Source organism: Glycine max, chromosome 20, assembly GCF_000004515.6.
Source record: "Glycine max cultivar Williams 82 chromosome 20, Glycine_max_v4.0, whole genome shotgun sequence".
Lineage (NCBI taxonomy): Eukaryota > Viridiplantae > Streptophyta > Magnoliopsida > Fabales > Fabaceae > Glycine > Glycine max.
In genome coordinates, this window is record NC_038256.2 from 30,528,572 (window position 1) to 30,546,810 (window position 18,239).

General features: G+C 45.0%; 1 protein-coding gene across 1 annotated transcript in view; it reads left to right on the top strand.

The window, feature by feature from the left end:
- Positions 1-17,106: 17,106 nt before the first annotated feature.
- Positions 17,107-18,239, top strand: part of LOC102670406 (uncharacterized) — a 1,594-nt gene continuing 461 nt past the window's right edge. Inside the window, exon 1 of the mRNA XM_006606770.1 lies at positions 17,107-17,427. Coding sequence (XP_006606833.1) covers positions 17,107-17,427 — 321 coding nt within the window. The remainder of the gene's footprint in view (positions 17,428-18,239) is intronic.

Here is an 18,239-nt window from a genome sequence, read left to right on the forward strand (position 1 = left end):
CAACCGAAGAAAGTCTCTCGCCTTTCCTTGTGAGGAATCTAGGCGCACAAAGTCTCAAGGCGATACAAAGAGTCCACAAGGCGTGGAGAAGTCCGTTGACGAAAGACAAGGAGCTTAGGGGCATCCGTAATGGCGTCATCGGAGGTTATCATGGATGGCTAAGAATTCACACGTGAGGGTTAGATTGGCTCTCCAAGTTGAAAGTTATCGATGAGGAGGACTTCGAAGCTCCGGAGGAAGATGAAGAAGTCTGAGCTTTAAAATTAGAGTTAGGGAAGGCAAGACTCGCCAAGGAGAAGTTCAAGTCAGCTGCTACACATATCCAGAAGGAATGCACCGAGTTACAAGAGGAAAACATGGCCACTGCAAAAGCCCTTGAACAAGAAACCAAAAGGGCCCACAAGGAGGAATATGGCCGAGAGAAATTCCGAGGAGCATTGTGGGGTAGCAACAATGAGCTCAAAAAGGAGTTTGGCTCAAAAAGGAGAGAGATCGGTCACGGGTGCATGGCATGATCTTAAAAGAAAAGTTAGTTGCCTGCGTGAGGTCCAAAAGGAGTTTGGCTCAACACTTGGAAGCCACGGAGCAAAGCATTCTAGCTATCATAGGGCAATACAAGGAAGAATTGAACCAGTCCATGGCCCATGAACAAAAGCTAGTGGAGGATTTTGCACAAGTGTATGCCAAAAAAAAAGCAAGAGGGAGGGTGATTGATGCGTTGCATCAAGAAGCGACTATGTGGATGGATAGGTTCGCCTTGACCTTGAATGGAAGTCAAGACCTCTCGCGTCTGTTAGCCAAAGCAAAAGCCATGACCGAAGTGTGTACTGCCCCCGAGGAGATTCATGGGCTAATCAATTACTGTCAACACCTGATAGATTTGATGGCCCATATAATTAGGAATCGTTAGATTCTCTTGTAACACCTTTTGTATAATCTTGGCTAGATGAAAGCTTTGTTCTTTTTATAAAATGAGAAGTTCTGAACTCATCATGTTATCTAAAAAACCTTGGGGTGGATCCAAGTGCTCTGATCATCCATTTGCATACTCATGTTTTGGTGGCATACTCACCGTTGTTTATTTCTTTAGGAATTTCATCATAACTAAGAAAACACCAAGGCACCCCTATAACACTCGATCCAGAAAAATGGATAATGAAGAGGGCGTGCAGGAACAGATGAAGGTCGATCTATCGGCCTTAAAAGATCAAATGGCTTCCATCTCGGAGGTCATGTTAAAACTTCAGAAAACCATAGAGGATAAAGCCACGGCAACCGCCTCCAGTACAGTTAGGCAAGCGGAGCCGGTGCTGCAGCCCGCCTTGAATCCGGGCCTAGACAGAAACACGGCCGTGTTCGGTCGAAGGTATAGTCCGCAAGCTTATCCTTATGGCCTGCCTCCGGACTTCACCCCCCGTGCCACCCTGGAAGATTTAAGCCAAGCCCCTACTTTCGAGGGGCAACTCCCACCTTATGAAGACTATCTCGGGAAAGATGATGGGGAAGGAGATACCCATCTTGGCCCCCTGCTCCACCTCAAAGATCCATCCCCGCATGAACTACCCCAACCGAACATAGTCCGCCATACCCCGGCCTCACCCACACCCGTAAAAGAATCTGTTCCCTTTGCGGAAGATAAGGGAAAGATTGAGGCGCTTGAAGAGAGGTTGAGAGCAGTCGAGGGCCTTGGCAATTACCCATTCTCGGATTTAGCGGATTTATGTCTCGTGCCCAACATCGTCGTCCCTCCCAAGTTCAAAGTACCGGACTTTGATAAGTACAAAGGGACGACATGTCCGAAGGGGCATCTTCGGATGTATTGCCGAAAGATGGGGGCGTATTCTGCAGACGAAAAATTGTTGGTCCATTTCTTTCAAGACAGCTTGGCCGGGGCAGCTGTAGCATGGTATACCAACCTGGAAGCTTCCCAGATCCGATCATGGAAGGACTTGGCAACTGCTTTCATTAGGCAATACCAGTACAATACGGACATGGCTCCCGATCGGAACCAGCTTCAGGGTATGACTAAACGAGAGCATGAGTCCATTAAGGAATATGCCCAGAGATGGAGAGATCTCGCAGCCCAAGTCGTACCGCCCATGACGGAGAGGGAGATGATCACAATTATGGTAGATACGTTACCCATGTTCTACTATGAAAAGCTGATAGGCTACATGCCAGCTAACTTTGCGGATCTCATCTTCGCCGGAGAAAGGATTGAATCCGGACTACGAAAAGGCAAGTTCGAATATGCTGCCAATATGGCCCCCAACAACAACAGAAGAGCCCCAGTAGTGGGCGCGAGGAAAAAGGAAGGAGATGCCCACGCGGTCACCACCGCCCCAACATATCCAAAGCTCATACCAGTCCAATCCCCCAAATTTTTTAATCCGAGCCGGGAATTCCCTCCCGACTCAAGTAAAAGGACCACCCGCAGCAGAAAGAGCGTCGGCCCAACGCACAGCTCCAGCCACACCCCGACCAGTTAATAATACAGCCCCCGGCGCGACCTATAAATATGCACAACACCCGCCCCCGAAAGACAACTTCCCTCATATTCCCATGGCATACTCCGAGTTATGGCCTTCGTTATTGGAGAATCATTTGGTGGTGGCCATACCCGGGAAGGTTCTCCAGCCACCCTACCCCAAGTGGTATGACCCGGGTGCCAAGTGTGTGTACCATAGTGGAGTTCCCGGACATAATATTGACTCCTGCATCCCGTTCAAGTATAAGGTGCAGCACCTGATTAGTGCCGGCTGGCTATCGTTTCAGGAGGAAGGCCCAAATGTTAAAACCAACCCGCTAGCTAGTCATGGAGGGGCTAGCGTGAACGCCGTCAAAGAGGATGGGCCATTGCGGGCAAAGAGATTAGGAGACGTAGCTACTTCTAGATGCTTCATCTATCAATCACTGCAAGCGGCGGGCATGGTCTCCCGTGGCGGAGGCGAAAGGGACGAATGTTTATTTCACCTCGGGGAGTCACACGACATGGAAACCTGTCCCGCGGTAGAAGAATTGCTTCAGCGGCTCATGGATTGCGGGCAGCTTGAAGTGTCCATAGGAGGGAGGGAAGAACCACAAATTTGCATGCAGTCAGAAGAGAAGAAGGTTCCTTTAACCCCCAAGGCCCTAGTGATATGTTTTACTAGGAAAGGGACCGGCTCCACACCCATATACCCCCGGATGGCGCCCAAACCAACGCCATTTGCATATCAAAGTAATAAGGCCATTCTGTGGAAGTATGCCCCTCCCGCGTCTAGCGAAAGAGTTGCAACCAAAGTTGACTCCCTATCAGCTAAGGTAACCAACATCACCGGCCTCAGTGGCGTAACCCGCAGTGGTCGGGTGTTCGCTTCCCCTCACCCGGCGGAATTGCCCTCCAAAGGGAAAGCGCCCATGGTCCAAGAGCCCACAGACATAGCCACCCCCTCGAAAGAAGTAGATCCTCCAGTGGGAAGAGGGGCCGAAAAGAAAGAAGGTCTTCAAGGAAAAACAGTGACCTTGGAAGAGGCCCAAGAGTTCCTCCGCCTCATCCAACAAAGCGAGTTTAAGGTAGTCGAGCAACTAAATAAAACTCCAGCAAGGATCTCTTTGCTTGAACTACTCATAAACTCTGAGCCTCATCGTGCGTTGTTGATGAAGGTCCTTAACGATGCACATGTAGCACATGATATCTCAGTGGAGGGTTTCGAAGGCATCGTTAATCATATAACCACCAACAACTACATCGCGTTTGCGGAAGAAGAGATTCTCGTCGAGGGGAGAGGACACAACAAGGCTCCACGTGTGTCGGTGATATGTATGGACCATGTCGTCGCAAAGGTACTTATCGACAATGGATTGAGTTTAAATGTAATGCCGAAGACCACTTTGGAAAAGCTTCCTTTTAGTGCGTCACGATTAAAACCGAGCTCGATGGTGGTGCGAGCCTTTGATGGTACTTGGCGGGAAGTAATGGGGGAAATTGACATTCCCATTCAGATAGGCCCCCACACTTGCAATGTGGTGTTTCAAGTAATGGATATAAATCCCGCCTATAGCTGCCTCTTGGGAAGACCGTGGATTCATGCCCTGGGAGTGGTCCCTTCGACGCTTCACCAGAAATTGAAGTTCGCAGTGGGTGGACTTTTAGTGATAGTGTCGGGTGAAGAGGACATGTTAGTGAGCTGCCCCTCCTCCGCACCATACGTAGAAGCGGCGGAAGAATCATTGGAAACGGCTTTCCAATCCTTTGAAGTGGTGAGCTGCGCCTCTGTGGAACCAAGTTCGTCGCTACCTTCTCTCTTCAAAGCGGCCATAATGGTGGCGCGCGTTATGCTCAGGAACGGATTTGAGCCCGGAATGGGTCTAGGCAAGGACTGCCTCGGGAATGCCGACGTGGTCAATATCAAGGGAAATCCATACAAGTATGGATTAGGGTATGAACCCGGGATGCCAAGGAGGAGGAACGTGCCGTCAAGATTTCGGGCGGATAGGGTATGGCCCGACCGTATTAGCCAGTGTTTCACCAGCGCTGGAATGGTGTCCGAGGAGGAGGTGGCAGCGATAGAAGAGGAATTCCCTCAAGACCCACCAAGTTTTGTGCAACCATGCCACCCCGATTCCCAAGTGGGGAACTGGCGCGTGATAAGCCAGTCAGAAGTCTATACCGCTGATTCAATGTAATTAGAGCCTATAGATTTCCTCTCTCTTTTGTTTTGTGAAACCTACCTTATTAAATAAACAAAGAGATCTTGTTTCATCTGTTCTTGCGGTCCCACCTTTTCTCATATCATTTTGCATGTTTTTGTTTCTTTTGTCTTGTTTGGTATAGATATGAGGGTCGATTCTTTGAGGATCCTAATAACGAGGGTTTGACAATCGATTTCGATCGAGATATAAGCCAAACGATAAATGAAGAAGAGGAAGAGGACGTCCTGTCACCAGAGTTGGAGAGGTTGGTCGCTCAGGAAGAACGTGAAATGAAGCCTCACCAAGAAGGAACCGAATTGGTAAACTTGGGGACCACGGAGGAAAAGAGAGAAGTAAAGGTAGGAACCGGTATGACCGCACCTATCCGTCAAGGCTTGATAACCCTTCTTCAAGAGTATCAAGATGTCTTTGCGTGGTCATATCAAGACATGCCCGGTCTGGATTCCGACATTGTGCAGCATAAGTTGCCTTTGAATCCTGGGTCTTCCCCGGTTAAGCAAAAGTTACGAAGAATGAAACCCGAGATGTCCTTAAAAATTAAAGAAGAAGTAAGGAAGCAGTTTGATGCAGGTTTCTTAGCTGTGGCACGGTACCCGGAGTGGGTGGCCAACATTGTCCCAGTCCCGAAAAAGGACGGCAAGGTTCGAATGTGTGTAGACTACCGGGACTTGAACCGAGCCAGTCCTAAAGACAATTTTCCCCTGCCACACATTGATATATTGGTAGATAATACAGCCAAATTCGCCCTTTTCTCATTTATGGATGGTTTCTTGGGGTATAATCAAATAAAGATGGCACCCGAAGATGTAGAAAAGACCACTTTCGTCACCCTATGGGGGACATTCTGCTATAAAGTGATGGCCTTCGGGCTGAAAAATGCTGGGGCAACCTATCAGCGTGCCATGGTGGCATTGTTCCATGATATGATGCATAAGGAAATAGAGGTCTACGTAGATGACATGATTGCCAAGTCTCAGACTGAGGACGAACACCTTGTCAACCTGCATAAGCTATTTGGAAGGTTGCGGAAATACCAATCAAAACTAAACCCAACCAAATGCACCTTTGGGGTGAAGTTGGGGAAGTTGCTAGGATTTATCGTAAGTCAGAAAGGTATAGAGATAGATCCCGAGAAAGTAAAGGCCATCCTTGAAATGCCAGAACCATGCACGGAGAAGCAGGTTCGGGGGTTTTTAGGCAGGTTGAATTATATCGCGAGATTTATCTCGCAACTCACCCCTACCTGTGAGCCCATTTTTAAGCTGTTACGTAAGAACCAGGCGGTCCTATGGAACAGTGACTGCCAAGAGGCCTTCGAGAAGTTCAAACAGAGTCTCGCGAATCCCCCGATGCTCATGCCACCTGTAACAGGAAGACCTCTTTTCCTGTACATGACTGTGTTGGACGAGTCTATGGGGTGCGTGTTGGGTCAGCATGATGATTCTGGGAAAAAAGAGCAAGCCATCTACTATCTGAGCAAGAAGTTTACCGCATGTGAGATGAATTACTCAATGCTGGAAAGGACGTGTTGTGCTCTGGTATGGGCGTCACATCGGCTTAGGCAGTATATGCTCAGCCATACCACGTGGCTTATTTCCAAAATGGATCCCGTGAAATACATCTTTGAGAAATCCGCCCTCACGGGACGAATCGCTAGGTGGCAGGTACTGTTATCTGAATTCGATATCGTTTACGTCACCCAAAAAGCGGTAAAGGGAAGTGCCTTAGCGGATTATTTGGCCCAGCAACCCCTCCAGGATTATCGACCGATGCACCCCGAGTTCCCAGATGAAGATATCATGGCCCTGCTTGAAGAGAAGCGGACGCACGAAGACATAAACAAGTGGATTGTTTGCTTCGATGGGGCATCCAATGCTTTGGGCCACGGAGTAGGGACGGTCCTTGTATCCCCGGATGATCAATGTATTCCTTTCACGGCTAGGCTAGGTTTTGATTGTACCAACAATATGGCCGAGTATGAAGCATGCGCCCTCGGGGTTTAGGCGGCCATTGATTTTGATGTAAAACTACTCAAGGTATATGGAGACTCAGCTTTGGTGATACGCCAGTTGAAAGGAGAATGGGAAACTAGGGATTCGAAGTTGATACCCTATCAAACTCACATCTTGAGGTTAGCCAAGTACTTTGACGACATTTCCTTCCACCACATACCTCGGGAAGAGAATCAAATGGTTGATGCGTTAGCCACCCTGGCATCCATGTTTCAACTTGCCCCACACGGGGATTTGCCATACATCGAATTCAAATCTCAAGGCAGGCCGACATATTGTTATGCAATAGAGGAAGAGCGGGATGGGAAACCGTGGTATTTCGACATCAAGCAGTATGTCAGGAACAAAGAATACCCACCAGGGATTTCTGACAATGACAAAAGGACGTTGAGGAGATTGGCTACTGGTTTCTTTGTAAGTGGTACTATCCTATACAAACGAAACCACGACATGACCCTCCTACGATGCGTAGATGCCAAAGAGGCGAACTTCATGATTGAGGAGATCCACGAGGGTTCCTTTGGGACACATGCCAATGGGCATGCTATGGCTAGAAAAATCCTTAGGGCCGGTTATTATTGGCTCACCATGGAAAGCGATTGTTGCACTCATGTCAGGAAATGTCATAAATGTCAGGCATACGCGGACAATGTCAATGTTCCGCCACATCCTCTGAATGTTATGTCCGCCCCTTGGCCTTTTTCTATGTGGGGAATAGATGTCATCGGGGCCATCGAACCCAAAGCGTCGAATGGTCACCGCTTCATTCTTGTGGCGATAGATTACTTCACCAAATGGGTCAAAGCAGCTTCTTATACTAATGTCACAAGGAATGTGGTAGTTTGATTTATAAAGAAGGAGTTGATTTGTCGATACGGACTCCCCAGGAAGATCATTACTGACAATGGCACCAATCTGAACAATAAGATGATGCAGGAGATGTGCGAAGGCTTCAAGATCCAGCATCACAACACTACCCCTTATCGGCCAAAGATGAATGGGGTTGTAGAGGCTGCGAATAAGAATATTAAGAAGATTGTTCAAAAAATGATAGTGTCATACAAAGATTGGCATGAGATGTTACCTTTCGCCCTACACGGATACAGAACCTCGGTACGAACTTCTATTGGGGCAACGCCGTATTCCTTGGTTTATGGGATGGAAGCAGTGCTCCCATTTGAGGTAGAAGTTCCTTCTCAGAGGATAATGGCGGAGTCAGGCCTAGAAGAGTCAGAATGGGCTCAAGCACGCTACGACCAACTTAACCTTATTGAAGGTAAGCGTTTGGCTGCCATGAGCCATGGGCGTTTGTATCAACGAAGGATAAATAACGCATTAAACAAGAAGGTACGCCCGCGCAAGTTCAACGAGGGGGACCTCGTGCTGAAGAAGATGTCCCACGCTGTTAAAGATAATCGAGGCAAGTGGGCCCCGAATTATGAAGGACCTTTCGTGGTGAAAAGAGCTTTTTCTGGGGGTGCTCTGATACTCACCAACATGGATGGCGAGGAGCTGCCCTCGCCCGTGAACTCCAATGTAGTTAAACGATATTACGCTTGAAATCTGGGGCAATCGAGAGGACCGTTGCATGTTTTTTATTTTTGAGTTGTTCTCGTTCTTTTTGGTTTCCTCTTGGGATTCCCATTCACTGTATTTGTCTCGTTTCTTTAAAGATGGGCGAGGTTTGAGTCCTCCCTTTGTTTTCAAACCTTGTGTTTTAGATTTGTTATAACTTGAGCCCTCTTCGCTCGGTGTATGGGGTGCCCCAAATGCTTATTCAAAATTGAATCTAACCAGCCTTCACTAAAATAAAATCATCGCATTAGAAACATTCATACATGCACATGCACATGCATATCTTGTGATAGCAAGGAGCAGAATTGTCTCAGGCCAGGGTCAAAAGTCAAGACAAGTAAATGGCAGAAATCAACCAAGGTAAGATGGTGACCGGACACGAGTGGCCACGGATGTTGTTTCCTACTTGCAGGTACATAGGGACGGATGCAAGTAGGGATAGGGTCACGACCGACCGATCGTTGCCCCTTCCCGGCGCTGAACAAGCAGAGAACGTCGCTGCAAGGCAGCCCAGTATCCTTTGCGTTCGTAGTTTCTTTTACTATTGTTTGTTTTAAATAAGTAATCGACACCTAATTCTAATTTAAGTAGGTTCAAGTGGGCAAACACTAACCCATAAGGAAGGAGGGGACATGATTAATGTTCCCCTCCAAAAAAAAAAAAATGGCAGGTTAGCTCGCCTGGGCGAGCAACCCCTGCATTCAAAATATAAAAACGAGGGAGGGGAACGTTTTTGCATCCAAAAACTCCCCCCCCCCCCTCATTCAAAAGAAAGAACACGAAGGCTTACGGTTCTTGCTCCCTCAAGCCACTTTTGGTTGCCTTTTTCTTCATCTTTTGGTGCTCCAAATTGTGAGAATGCGCTTATATTTGTAGGGCAGTTTTGGTTTGTTTTTATGTTTGTTTTCTTGAGTTGAGGATTTGAATGAGAAGGCCTTAGGCCTATGTTGTATTCTGAAGCAATGGGGCATGCCACATTGTCCCCATTCTCTTGCAATTTGTGTCCAAACGTGCGCCCACCAAGTGCTCGGTGAAATGCCCCAATGATATATGAATATGATTTTTGCAAAATTGGGATGGTGGGGCTGTTTTATGTATGTAGAGGCGGCATAGGAAAGTCAAAATAGATGCCCAAATGCAATCCCAAGCTTAGGAACCCAAACTTTTTAAGCTTCAATACAAGGAAACATGCTTATGGCTAGGAATCCAAAATTTGGTTTTAGAGTTAGAAAAGCATGAAAATAGGGACTTGTTTGTAAGAATTTGGGCTGCCCCATGATTGGTACTTTGCACCTAAGTAACGTGGGAAATGCTTTTCAATGGTGTGTAGATATATGTGTAAATATAAAGGGCATGAAATTCTTTGCAAAGGGTGAAGGAATATTGAGGTCACTTCCTAAATGAATGTATGATAGCACAGGATCCCCTTTTGAATGCAAGAATGTGCATAATGTAAATATCTTGCCGATATGCATAAATGTGAGTGAAACAATGAAAGTTTGCATGGTATATATATTTCAAGTGTGTGTAGGTAGTTTGTGATAGCAAATGTTTAGGACATAGTTAAGTGTAAATTTTGACGCAATGCCTTAAGCGTGAGAATGTGTGTTCTTTTCAAATGCATATATATGTATGACAATTAGAATGTGTTGGATGGCCTCTATGTTGATATAAATAGTAGGATATTCTACACATACGCATGTGCATAAATGTGTTACTTTAAACGTGCACATGAGTTCGTTCTAAACCAGAGGGGTTAGCACGACATTTTTTTTTTGCGTTAAGACAAGCATTATCTTGTAAAACTAACTTCTAAATGTTTGTTCTCGTAGGAAATGGCCTCGAGGAAGCTGGCCTCAAAGAGATCTAGGAAGGATAAAGCGGCTGAAGGAACCAGTTCCGCTCCTGAATATGACAAGCACCGCTTTAGGAGCGCTGAACACCAGCAGCGCTTCGAGGCCATCAAGGGATGGTCATTTCTCCGGGAGCGACGCATCCAGCTCAGGGACGACGAGTATATCGATTTCCAGGAAGAGATAGTTCGCCGGCGGTGGGCATCACTGGTCACCCCCACGGCCAAGTTCGATCCAGACATAGTCCTCGAATTTTATGCCAATGCTTGGCCTACAGAGGAGGGCTTGCGAGATATGAGGTCTTGGGTGAGGGGTCAGTGGATACCGTTTGATGCAGATGCTATCGGCCAGCTCTTGGGATATCCTTTAGTGCTGGAGGAGGGTCAGGAGTGCGAGTATGGCCAGAGGAGGAACCGGTCTGATGGGTTCAACAAGGAGGCCATCGCCCAGTTGCTATGTATACCGGGGCAGGATTTTGCCCGGACTGCTGTTGGGAGACGGGTGCGGATCATGCGCACCAACATGACCACCCTGACTCAGATCTGGATGACTTTGCTGCTCGGCAACATCCAGCCCAGCGACCATAATTCTGACCTCCCCCTGCCGAAGTGTCAGCTGGTGTACGCCATCCTGACATGGATGAGCATTCACGTGGCTTAGCTAATCGCTGATGCCATCTATATATTTGCAGGTATGGCGCCTACCAGGCACCCTCTGGACCTAGATAAGTCCAACAGGGCCCTGGGATTTCCCGCCTTGATCACAGGACTCTGCCAGTCGTTCGAAGTCCCTGTCGCACCTAGCAAGGTGATTCGGCCGCCCATCACCCGAGCTTTTATTGAGAAGTATTGCACGCAGAGACAGGTCCAGGGGGATGCTCCGCAGGCCGCAGACGCGCCGCCACCTCATCAGGCTGGTCCAGCCGGATTGTTTGATATGGAGCAGTATTTGCGGCATTTGGTTCGCCAGCAGGCGGCCAACCACCGGGCACATGTACAGACCCATGATTGTCTTTATCAGATGAGCCTCAGCCTGCAGAGTCAGGGCTTTACTTCTTTTCTGTGCCCTACTCCAGACCAGTTCAGGGCAGAGGTCGCATGGCCTGGAGATTGGCCTGAGGCCCGGGCAGGAGAGGCACCAGCAGAGGCACCAACAGAGGCTCCCGACGACGCAGATGAGGCCCGCGAGGACGAGGAGATGACCGATTTACTTGATTTCTTAGGAGGAAGCGGGGCCACATGATTGGGAGATCCCTTGATCCATATTTCTTTTTTGTTTCCATTTGTTTTTTTTCTTTTTACATATCATCTTATTTTTGTTTGACTAAGGGACTAATGTTTGTTTCATGTTTTGACTTTTGTTTTGTACATACATATCGTTTGAGTTGTTACGTCGGTACTTGTTTCGTTGTTGTCAATAGTGTTTGTTGAAATTCCGGAACCGTGTAGAGTTTTTCATTTAGGAACGTCGTTCTAAAAATAAAATGACCCAAAAATCCTAATAAAAAGAAACGTTGTGAATAAAAGTCATGTTCATAAAGAAAAGAAAAAGGTTTTATTTATACATGTATGTAAAAGGAAAATGTGTATCGAAGGTTTTTGTGTGTAAATGATGCGTGGAAAGGAATTCTTGTGTGTGTGAGCAACGAGTGTATATGAAGAAACTTTTGTGAACTATAAGTGTGTGTTGGAAAAATGAAAAATCTTTGAACATAAATAGGGTTTGTATATAGACCGTGTGATGTAAAGAGAAAGAGTTCTAATGCGTGTACAGAAAAAGTTTGTCATGTACGAAAATATAGATGTACAAAGAAAGGTTTTCCTCATAAAGGACCATAGGTGTATAAGTTTGTGAATATATAAAAATGAAACAAAAAGGAAAAAGAAAGAAAGACCGCAAAGGTTGACATGTTATAGTTAAGAAGTATAAATCATTCGTAAAGAGCAAACGTATCTTCTGGAAACAAGGGACTGATGCTAAGAGTTTATTTTCTGGAATGAACCGAGATTAGGATGGATGAATTCATTGAACTGATGAAAGAACATAACTTGGAAACGTTGGGTCTGTCTGTGTAAATTCTCAACTGTAGTATCACAATGCCATAAACAGGATGCTTGAGTGCCCACCTGGCTATAGCCATGACTAATTTTGCACGTTGTTTTCAAATCATCATTGTCACGTGTGCCTTATGGAACAATATGGAAGCTCGGCCCGAAATCGACACCTTGACACCCAAATTTGTTTCGCCCCAGATATCAAGATTGGGTTCCCACGATAAAAGACCCCATCGAAGTACAACCTTAGACCTTTTTGAACCTTGGCCTGTAAAAAAGGAATCCTCATTCTTTCCCCCGAAGCAAAGGACAGCGGAATCTCCTCAAGGGAGAGCAAATAGAATGCTAAACCCGATTTCCCAAAGAAAGGGATGGGAGAAGGAAAAGTGAAAAGAAAGTAAAGGAAGAAATGGAAAAAAAAAAGAAGAAAAGAAAAATGAAAATAAAGAAAAGAACAGAAGAAAGGAAGGAAGGATTCCCGATCAAAGATCGAAAGGAAGTGAAAAGGGAAAAGAAGCAATTCTCGATCAATGAAGGAAAGAGGGCAAAAATTCTTCAAGCCAGATTGCCACTCGAAATCATTTTTCGACTGACATTATCCCACCCCACGTGAACAAAGAGGAAAAGACCGAAACACCCAGCTTCCTTTCCAAAAACACCACCCTCGAGAAAATCCTATTGGTCCGTGATTGTACGTTTGATCTTTGATTCGATAGGAATCGTGTGCAAAATGGAGTCATGGTGCAGTTATGGTTTGGGAATAGGATAAAACACTTGCCTTGGGAGTTTTATACACTATGAGTGATTTATTTTCAGCTTAGCCCGATGTTTCCCGGCATGTTCATTTAAAAGCTAAAAGTTGACATCCTACCCTTCATTCTCGATTACAAGGAAGATTACCCTTAGAAAAAGTATATTGTTTCTCTAAGATATGGTGCTCTCGCGAATGATTTATTTTTCTTTTCAAAAAGCATGTTTGCTTTTGTAGGTGGAAAGACCCGGTGGATCGTTCGGTCCTGCCGACCAACCCTTTTTCGGAGCCCCATGAACGTTATTGCCTAGGGCTGTTCATGTGTCCTCCACTTTCGAGTTTGGAGCTGTGTTTCATGATTGCCTAAGTGCAGACCCTCAAGGCAATCCTCCATTCTCACCCTTTTTCGGAGCCCCATGAACGTTATTGCCTAGGGCTGTTCATGTGTCCTCCACTTTCGAGTTTGGAGCTGTGTTTCATGATTGCCTAAGTGCGGACCCTCAAGGCAATCCTCCATTCTCCCCCTTTTTTCGGAGCTCCATGAATTGCGTTTTCGTTCATGTGTCCTCCACTTTCGAGTTTGGAGCTGTGTTTCATGATTGCCTAAGTGCGGACCCTCAAGGCAATCCTTCATTCTCACCCTTTTTTCGGAGCCCCATGAACGTTATTGCCTAGGGCTGTTCATGTGTCCTCCACTTTCGAGTTTGGAGCTGTGTTTCATGATTGCCTAAGTGCGGACCCTCAAGGCAATCCTCCATTCTCCCCCTTTTTTTTCGGAGCTCCATGAATTGCGTTTTCGTTCATGTGTCCTCCACTTTCGAGTTTGGAGCTGTGTTTCATGATTGCCTAAGTGCGGACCCTCAAGGAAATCCTCCATTCTCACCCTTTTTCGGAGCCCCATGAATGTTATTGCCTAGCGTTGTTCATGTGTCCTCCACTTTCGAGTTTGGAGCTGTGTTTCATGATTGCCTAAGTGCGGACCCTCAAGGCAATCCTCCATTCTCACCCTTTTTCGGAGCCCCATGAATGTTATTGCCTAGCGCTGGTCATGTGTCCTCCACTTTCGAGTTTGGAGCTGTGTTTCATGATTGCCTAAGTGCGGACCCTCAAGGCAATCCTCCATTCTCCCCCTTTTTTTCGGAGCTCCATGAATTGCGTTTTCGTTCATGTGTCCTCCACTTTTGAGTTTGGAGTTGTGTTTCATGATTGCCTAAGTGCGGACCCTCAAGGCAATCCTCCATCCTCACCCTTTTTCGGAGCTCCATGAATTGCGTTTTCGTTCATGTGTCCTCCACTTTCAAGTTTGTAGTTGTGTTTCATGATTGCCTAAGTGCGGACCCTCAAGGCAATCCTCCATTCTCCACCTTTTTTCGGAGCCCCATGAATGTCATTGCCTAGCACTGTTCATGTGTCCTCCATTATCAAGCGCGAAGCCTCTGGTGACTGGGAAACACGTTATTCTGTTGTTTTCCGGATCGGTTCCTTCGCCAAATATGTGTATATGTGTATATGTATATTATATTCGTTGTTCTGGTTGTTGTTTGTATTTTGTTTTGTGCAGAAGAAAAAAAGAAGGAGTAGAGGCGAGATTCGTCATCACGGAAAGGGCAGGACGGACGAAATCAGTGTCCTATCTTTGCTTTCCTCTTATCTCCGATGAGAGGTAAGTAAAGAGGGGCAACTTTCATACCCTAATTTCGTCCGGGGATTATTATTTGATGATATACAACCTTTGATTGGCCGCTTCGAGACACTTGGCGTCCTTTGTTGCACAATGAATGAAGTCCCAAGACGTGTCAGAAATCAAAAGGAAGCAGGCTTGCGCAATCCGTGAAATTCCGTAATGTGGCGGAAATCGAAAAGAGGTGTTTTTACGCAATCCGTCAGTTTCCGTAACTTCTTCGAAAGCTAAAAAAGAGTAAATACATAATCCGTAAGGATTCTTAACCTTGCGGAAGAAAAATAAGTATCGTTACGAAATTCGTGAAGTTTCGTAACGTTACGGAAAAAGAATTACCAAAAAAATAGAAGGGGGGTGCATTTAGTAAAAAGGGGGGGGTACAAATAGCAATCTGGCCCACTTGGGCCTTCCAGATCCTTCCTCCAAAAGGCTGTTGCTTCTGGAGGAAGCAACCTTGCTCGCCTGGGCGAGCTGGGTGGCAAGCTCCTCCTCTATTTTTCTATAAATAGGGGGAGGAGTGAAGAAGAAAAGGGTTCAGCTTCTTAGGCACTTCTCTCTCTCGAAATTGCTGAGGAAAATTAGTTCCGTGAATAAAATTCAAGCCGAGGCGCTTCCGTAACGTTTTCGTAACGTTTCCGTGAGTAATTACGCGAAGATTCTCGACCGTTCTTCAAGATACATCGTTCGTTCTTCGTTTTCTGCAGTCTTCAACGGGTAAGTACCTCAAACCGAGCTTTTCAATTCATTCTATGTACCCGTGGTGGTCCACATTTTGTTTCATGTATTTTTATTCTCGTTTTCATTCACTTTTTATACCCCCTTTTGACGTGCTTAAGCCATTTATTTAAGTCATTTCTCGCTTAATCTAAAAATAAAATAAATTTCCACCGATCGTTTAAATTGTATCATCCGTTAATTTCTGTTAAAATGAATTCCGACCGTTCGGTCATGCCGCAACCACGTTGGAAATCAAAAAAGAGGTAAAATAATAATATAATAATAAAAAAATACCTTTTAGTAAAATAAAGCGAAAAATCAATCGGACGTTTTCTCTTTGGGATTTCTCATTCTTAATTGAATTGACTAATAACTAAAGTGAAACTAAGGCTAAAATCAACTCGCCTAGTCAAGCTCGTCCACAAAAAATAGGGTTTTGAAAGTTTATCATTTCAGTTTCTTACCAAGTAAAATGGATCATTTTTAAGGTCCAACGCCTTAAAATGATCACCCTTCAAGTAAAAAGAATCGCTTAATTCACGCTTAAGGAAGAACTACGTAGGTCTGATTTCCTCTTCGATGGAGGATACGTAGGAGCAAGAGCCCCGCTTTTGTCGACCTCAAAAAATAAAAAGAAATAAAAGTTAAGGTAACACAATTTCCACAATTCTAAAAAATAGGTTGTTGTCCTTTGAGACAAACATGAGAGGTGCTAATACCTTCCTCAAGCGTAAATACAACTCCCGAACCTAGAATTTTCATTTTGACCTGTTTCCTTCGGTTTTCTCGACGTTTTCCACAAATAAACGTTGGTGGCGACTCCGCGCATCTTTCCTTCTTTGGAAAGCGCACCCGTGAGCCTCGCCCTCGCTCGCCCGCAAAGGGGCACGTTGCGAAAGTCCCGTATGTCATCGAGTAATTGTCGTCTTCCATTCAAACAGTTGATGCAAGGACAATAATATTTTCCTTCTTCATTTGGTCGACCTCTTTTTGACGCAAATTGCAAGAACTGTTCGACGCCATCCTTATATTCTGGGCTCATGCGACTTTCATTCATCCAACTTCAATCCATCTAAGCAATTCCATGCATGAAAATCTCACTTTTTTATTTATAGGTGTGGCCCTATCCCATTTAGGAAAACTGTCTTTTATGTTAGCTTCAAACGTTAGGGTTACCATTATTTACAAAAATTTGACTAAATTTCGGCAGCATTTCGCATTGGTCTCCAAGTACACGACATGACATCGGTCAAATGAATTTCCCAATAATCAAGTATGCACTCGGAGAACAACTTGAAATGCATTGAACCGAAATTTAATCAAATTAATGAAAATAATAATAACCATCACGAATGAATGTAACATAAAAATACCAGTCTCCCCAAACTGTCCAAACGGACAATTCAAGACTAAATACAATGACTAATGCAAACTGTCCGCAAGAATCATTGCATTCAGTCTCAAATGGGAATCTAAGGTTCACTCACCATGAACAACAGTTGTTTATATAGAAAATTACACTAATCACATACAAGAACATACAAAAGGTCAAATTCAATTACAGACAAATATAGACATCAGCAGTTGTTTATGTAACTAATTTCAAATGCTGGGTTTCAAGGGTGCTTATGCTTTATTATTGTAGTTGGGTATATGTGTGTGTGTGTGTGTGTATCATGAGGGTCTGTGTGTATCATGAGGGTTGAGACAAGGAGACCCTTTGGCTCCATTACTCTTTGACTTAGTGGCTGAAGGACTGACAGGGCTAATGAAGGAAGCAGTATCTCAAAACTGCTTCAGAAGCCTCCTGGTGGGGAAGAACAAGGTTCCTGTGGATGTTCTGCAGTATGCTGATGATACTGTGTTCTTTGGAGAAGCTTCCATGGAGAATGTCAAAGCTGTGAAGGTCATTCTCAGAAGATTTGAGATGGTCTCTGGATTGAGAATTAATTTCGCAAAGAGTCAGTTTGGTGCTATAGGTCAACTTGAGGAATGGTGCAATTCTACTGCTGTCTACCTTAACTGTGCACTGTTACAGCTTCCTTTCTGTTACTTAGGAATTCCAATTGGTGTTAATCCAAGAAGAAGGGTGGTCTAGGATCAATTATAAGCAAGTTTGAGGCTAAGCTGAGCAAATGGAACCAGAGAAATATCTCCATGGCTGGTAGAACCACTCTTATTAATGTTGTTTTAACAACATTACCTCTGTTTTATATGTCTTTTTTCAGGGTCCCCTCAGCTGTCATTAATAGGATCTCTGCCATCCAAAGGCAATTCCTTTGTGAGCTCTAATATTGAGACTAGTGTGGAGAGTAGGCAGAAAATTGTTGAGTGTGGAGAGTAGTGTGCAGAGTAGGCATAAAATTGTTAAGTGTGTATAGAGAGCTAGGCTCAGGACTGGTGTCAGCTTTTTTCCTTGTAAGAGGTATCAACTCCTCATAGTGGAATAACACTCGATTTCCAGAATTGTTTCTTGGGTTCCTATCAAAGCTTAAATTGAACAGTTTATAATATTTAGTTATGTACGAGTAATGTGCTCTCTAATTTGTAATGCTTCTATCATAAGGAGTTGATTGTAATGCTTTTATCATGAGGAGTTAATTTCTAATGCTTCTATCACACAGAAACCCAGTGTGGGTGTGTGTGTGTGTTTCTGTGTGTGTGTGTGTGTTTCTCTCTGTGTGTGTGTGTGTGTGTGTGTGTGTGTGTGTGTGTGTGTGTGTGTGTGTGCGGAATGTGACTTACTGTTGATGTTGCTATTGATGACATTAATTGATATGAGGTGAGGTTGACATTTGTGATGATATTGATACGAGATGATGTATTTCATGATTATGTCGATATGAGGTGATGTTATTATTGATAATTATGTTAATGTAAGATGATGTTGTTGTTGTTGAT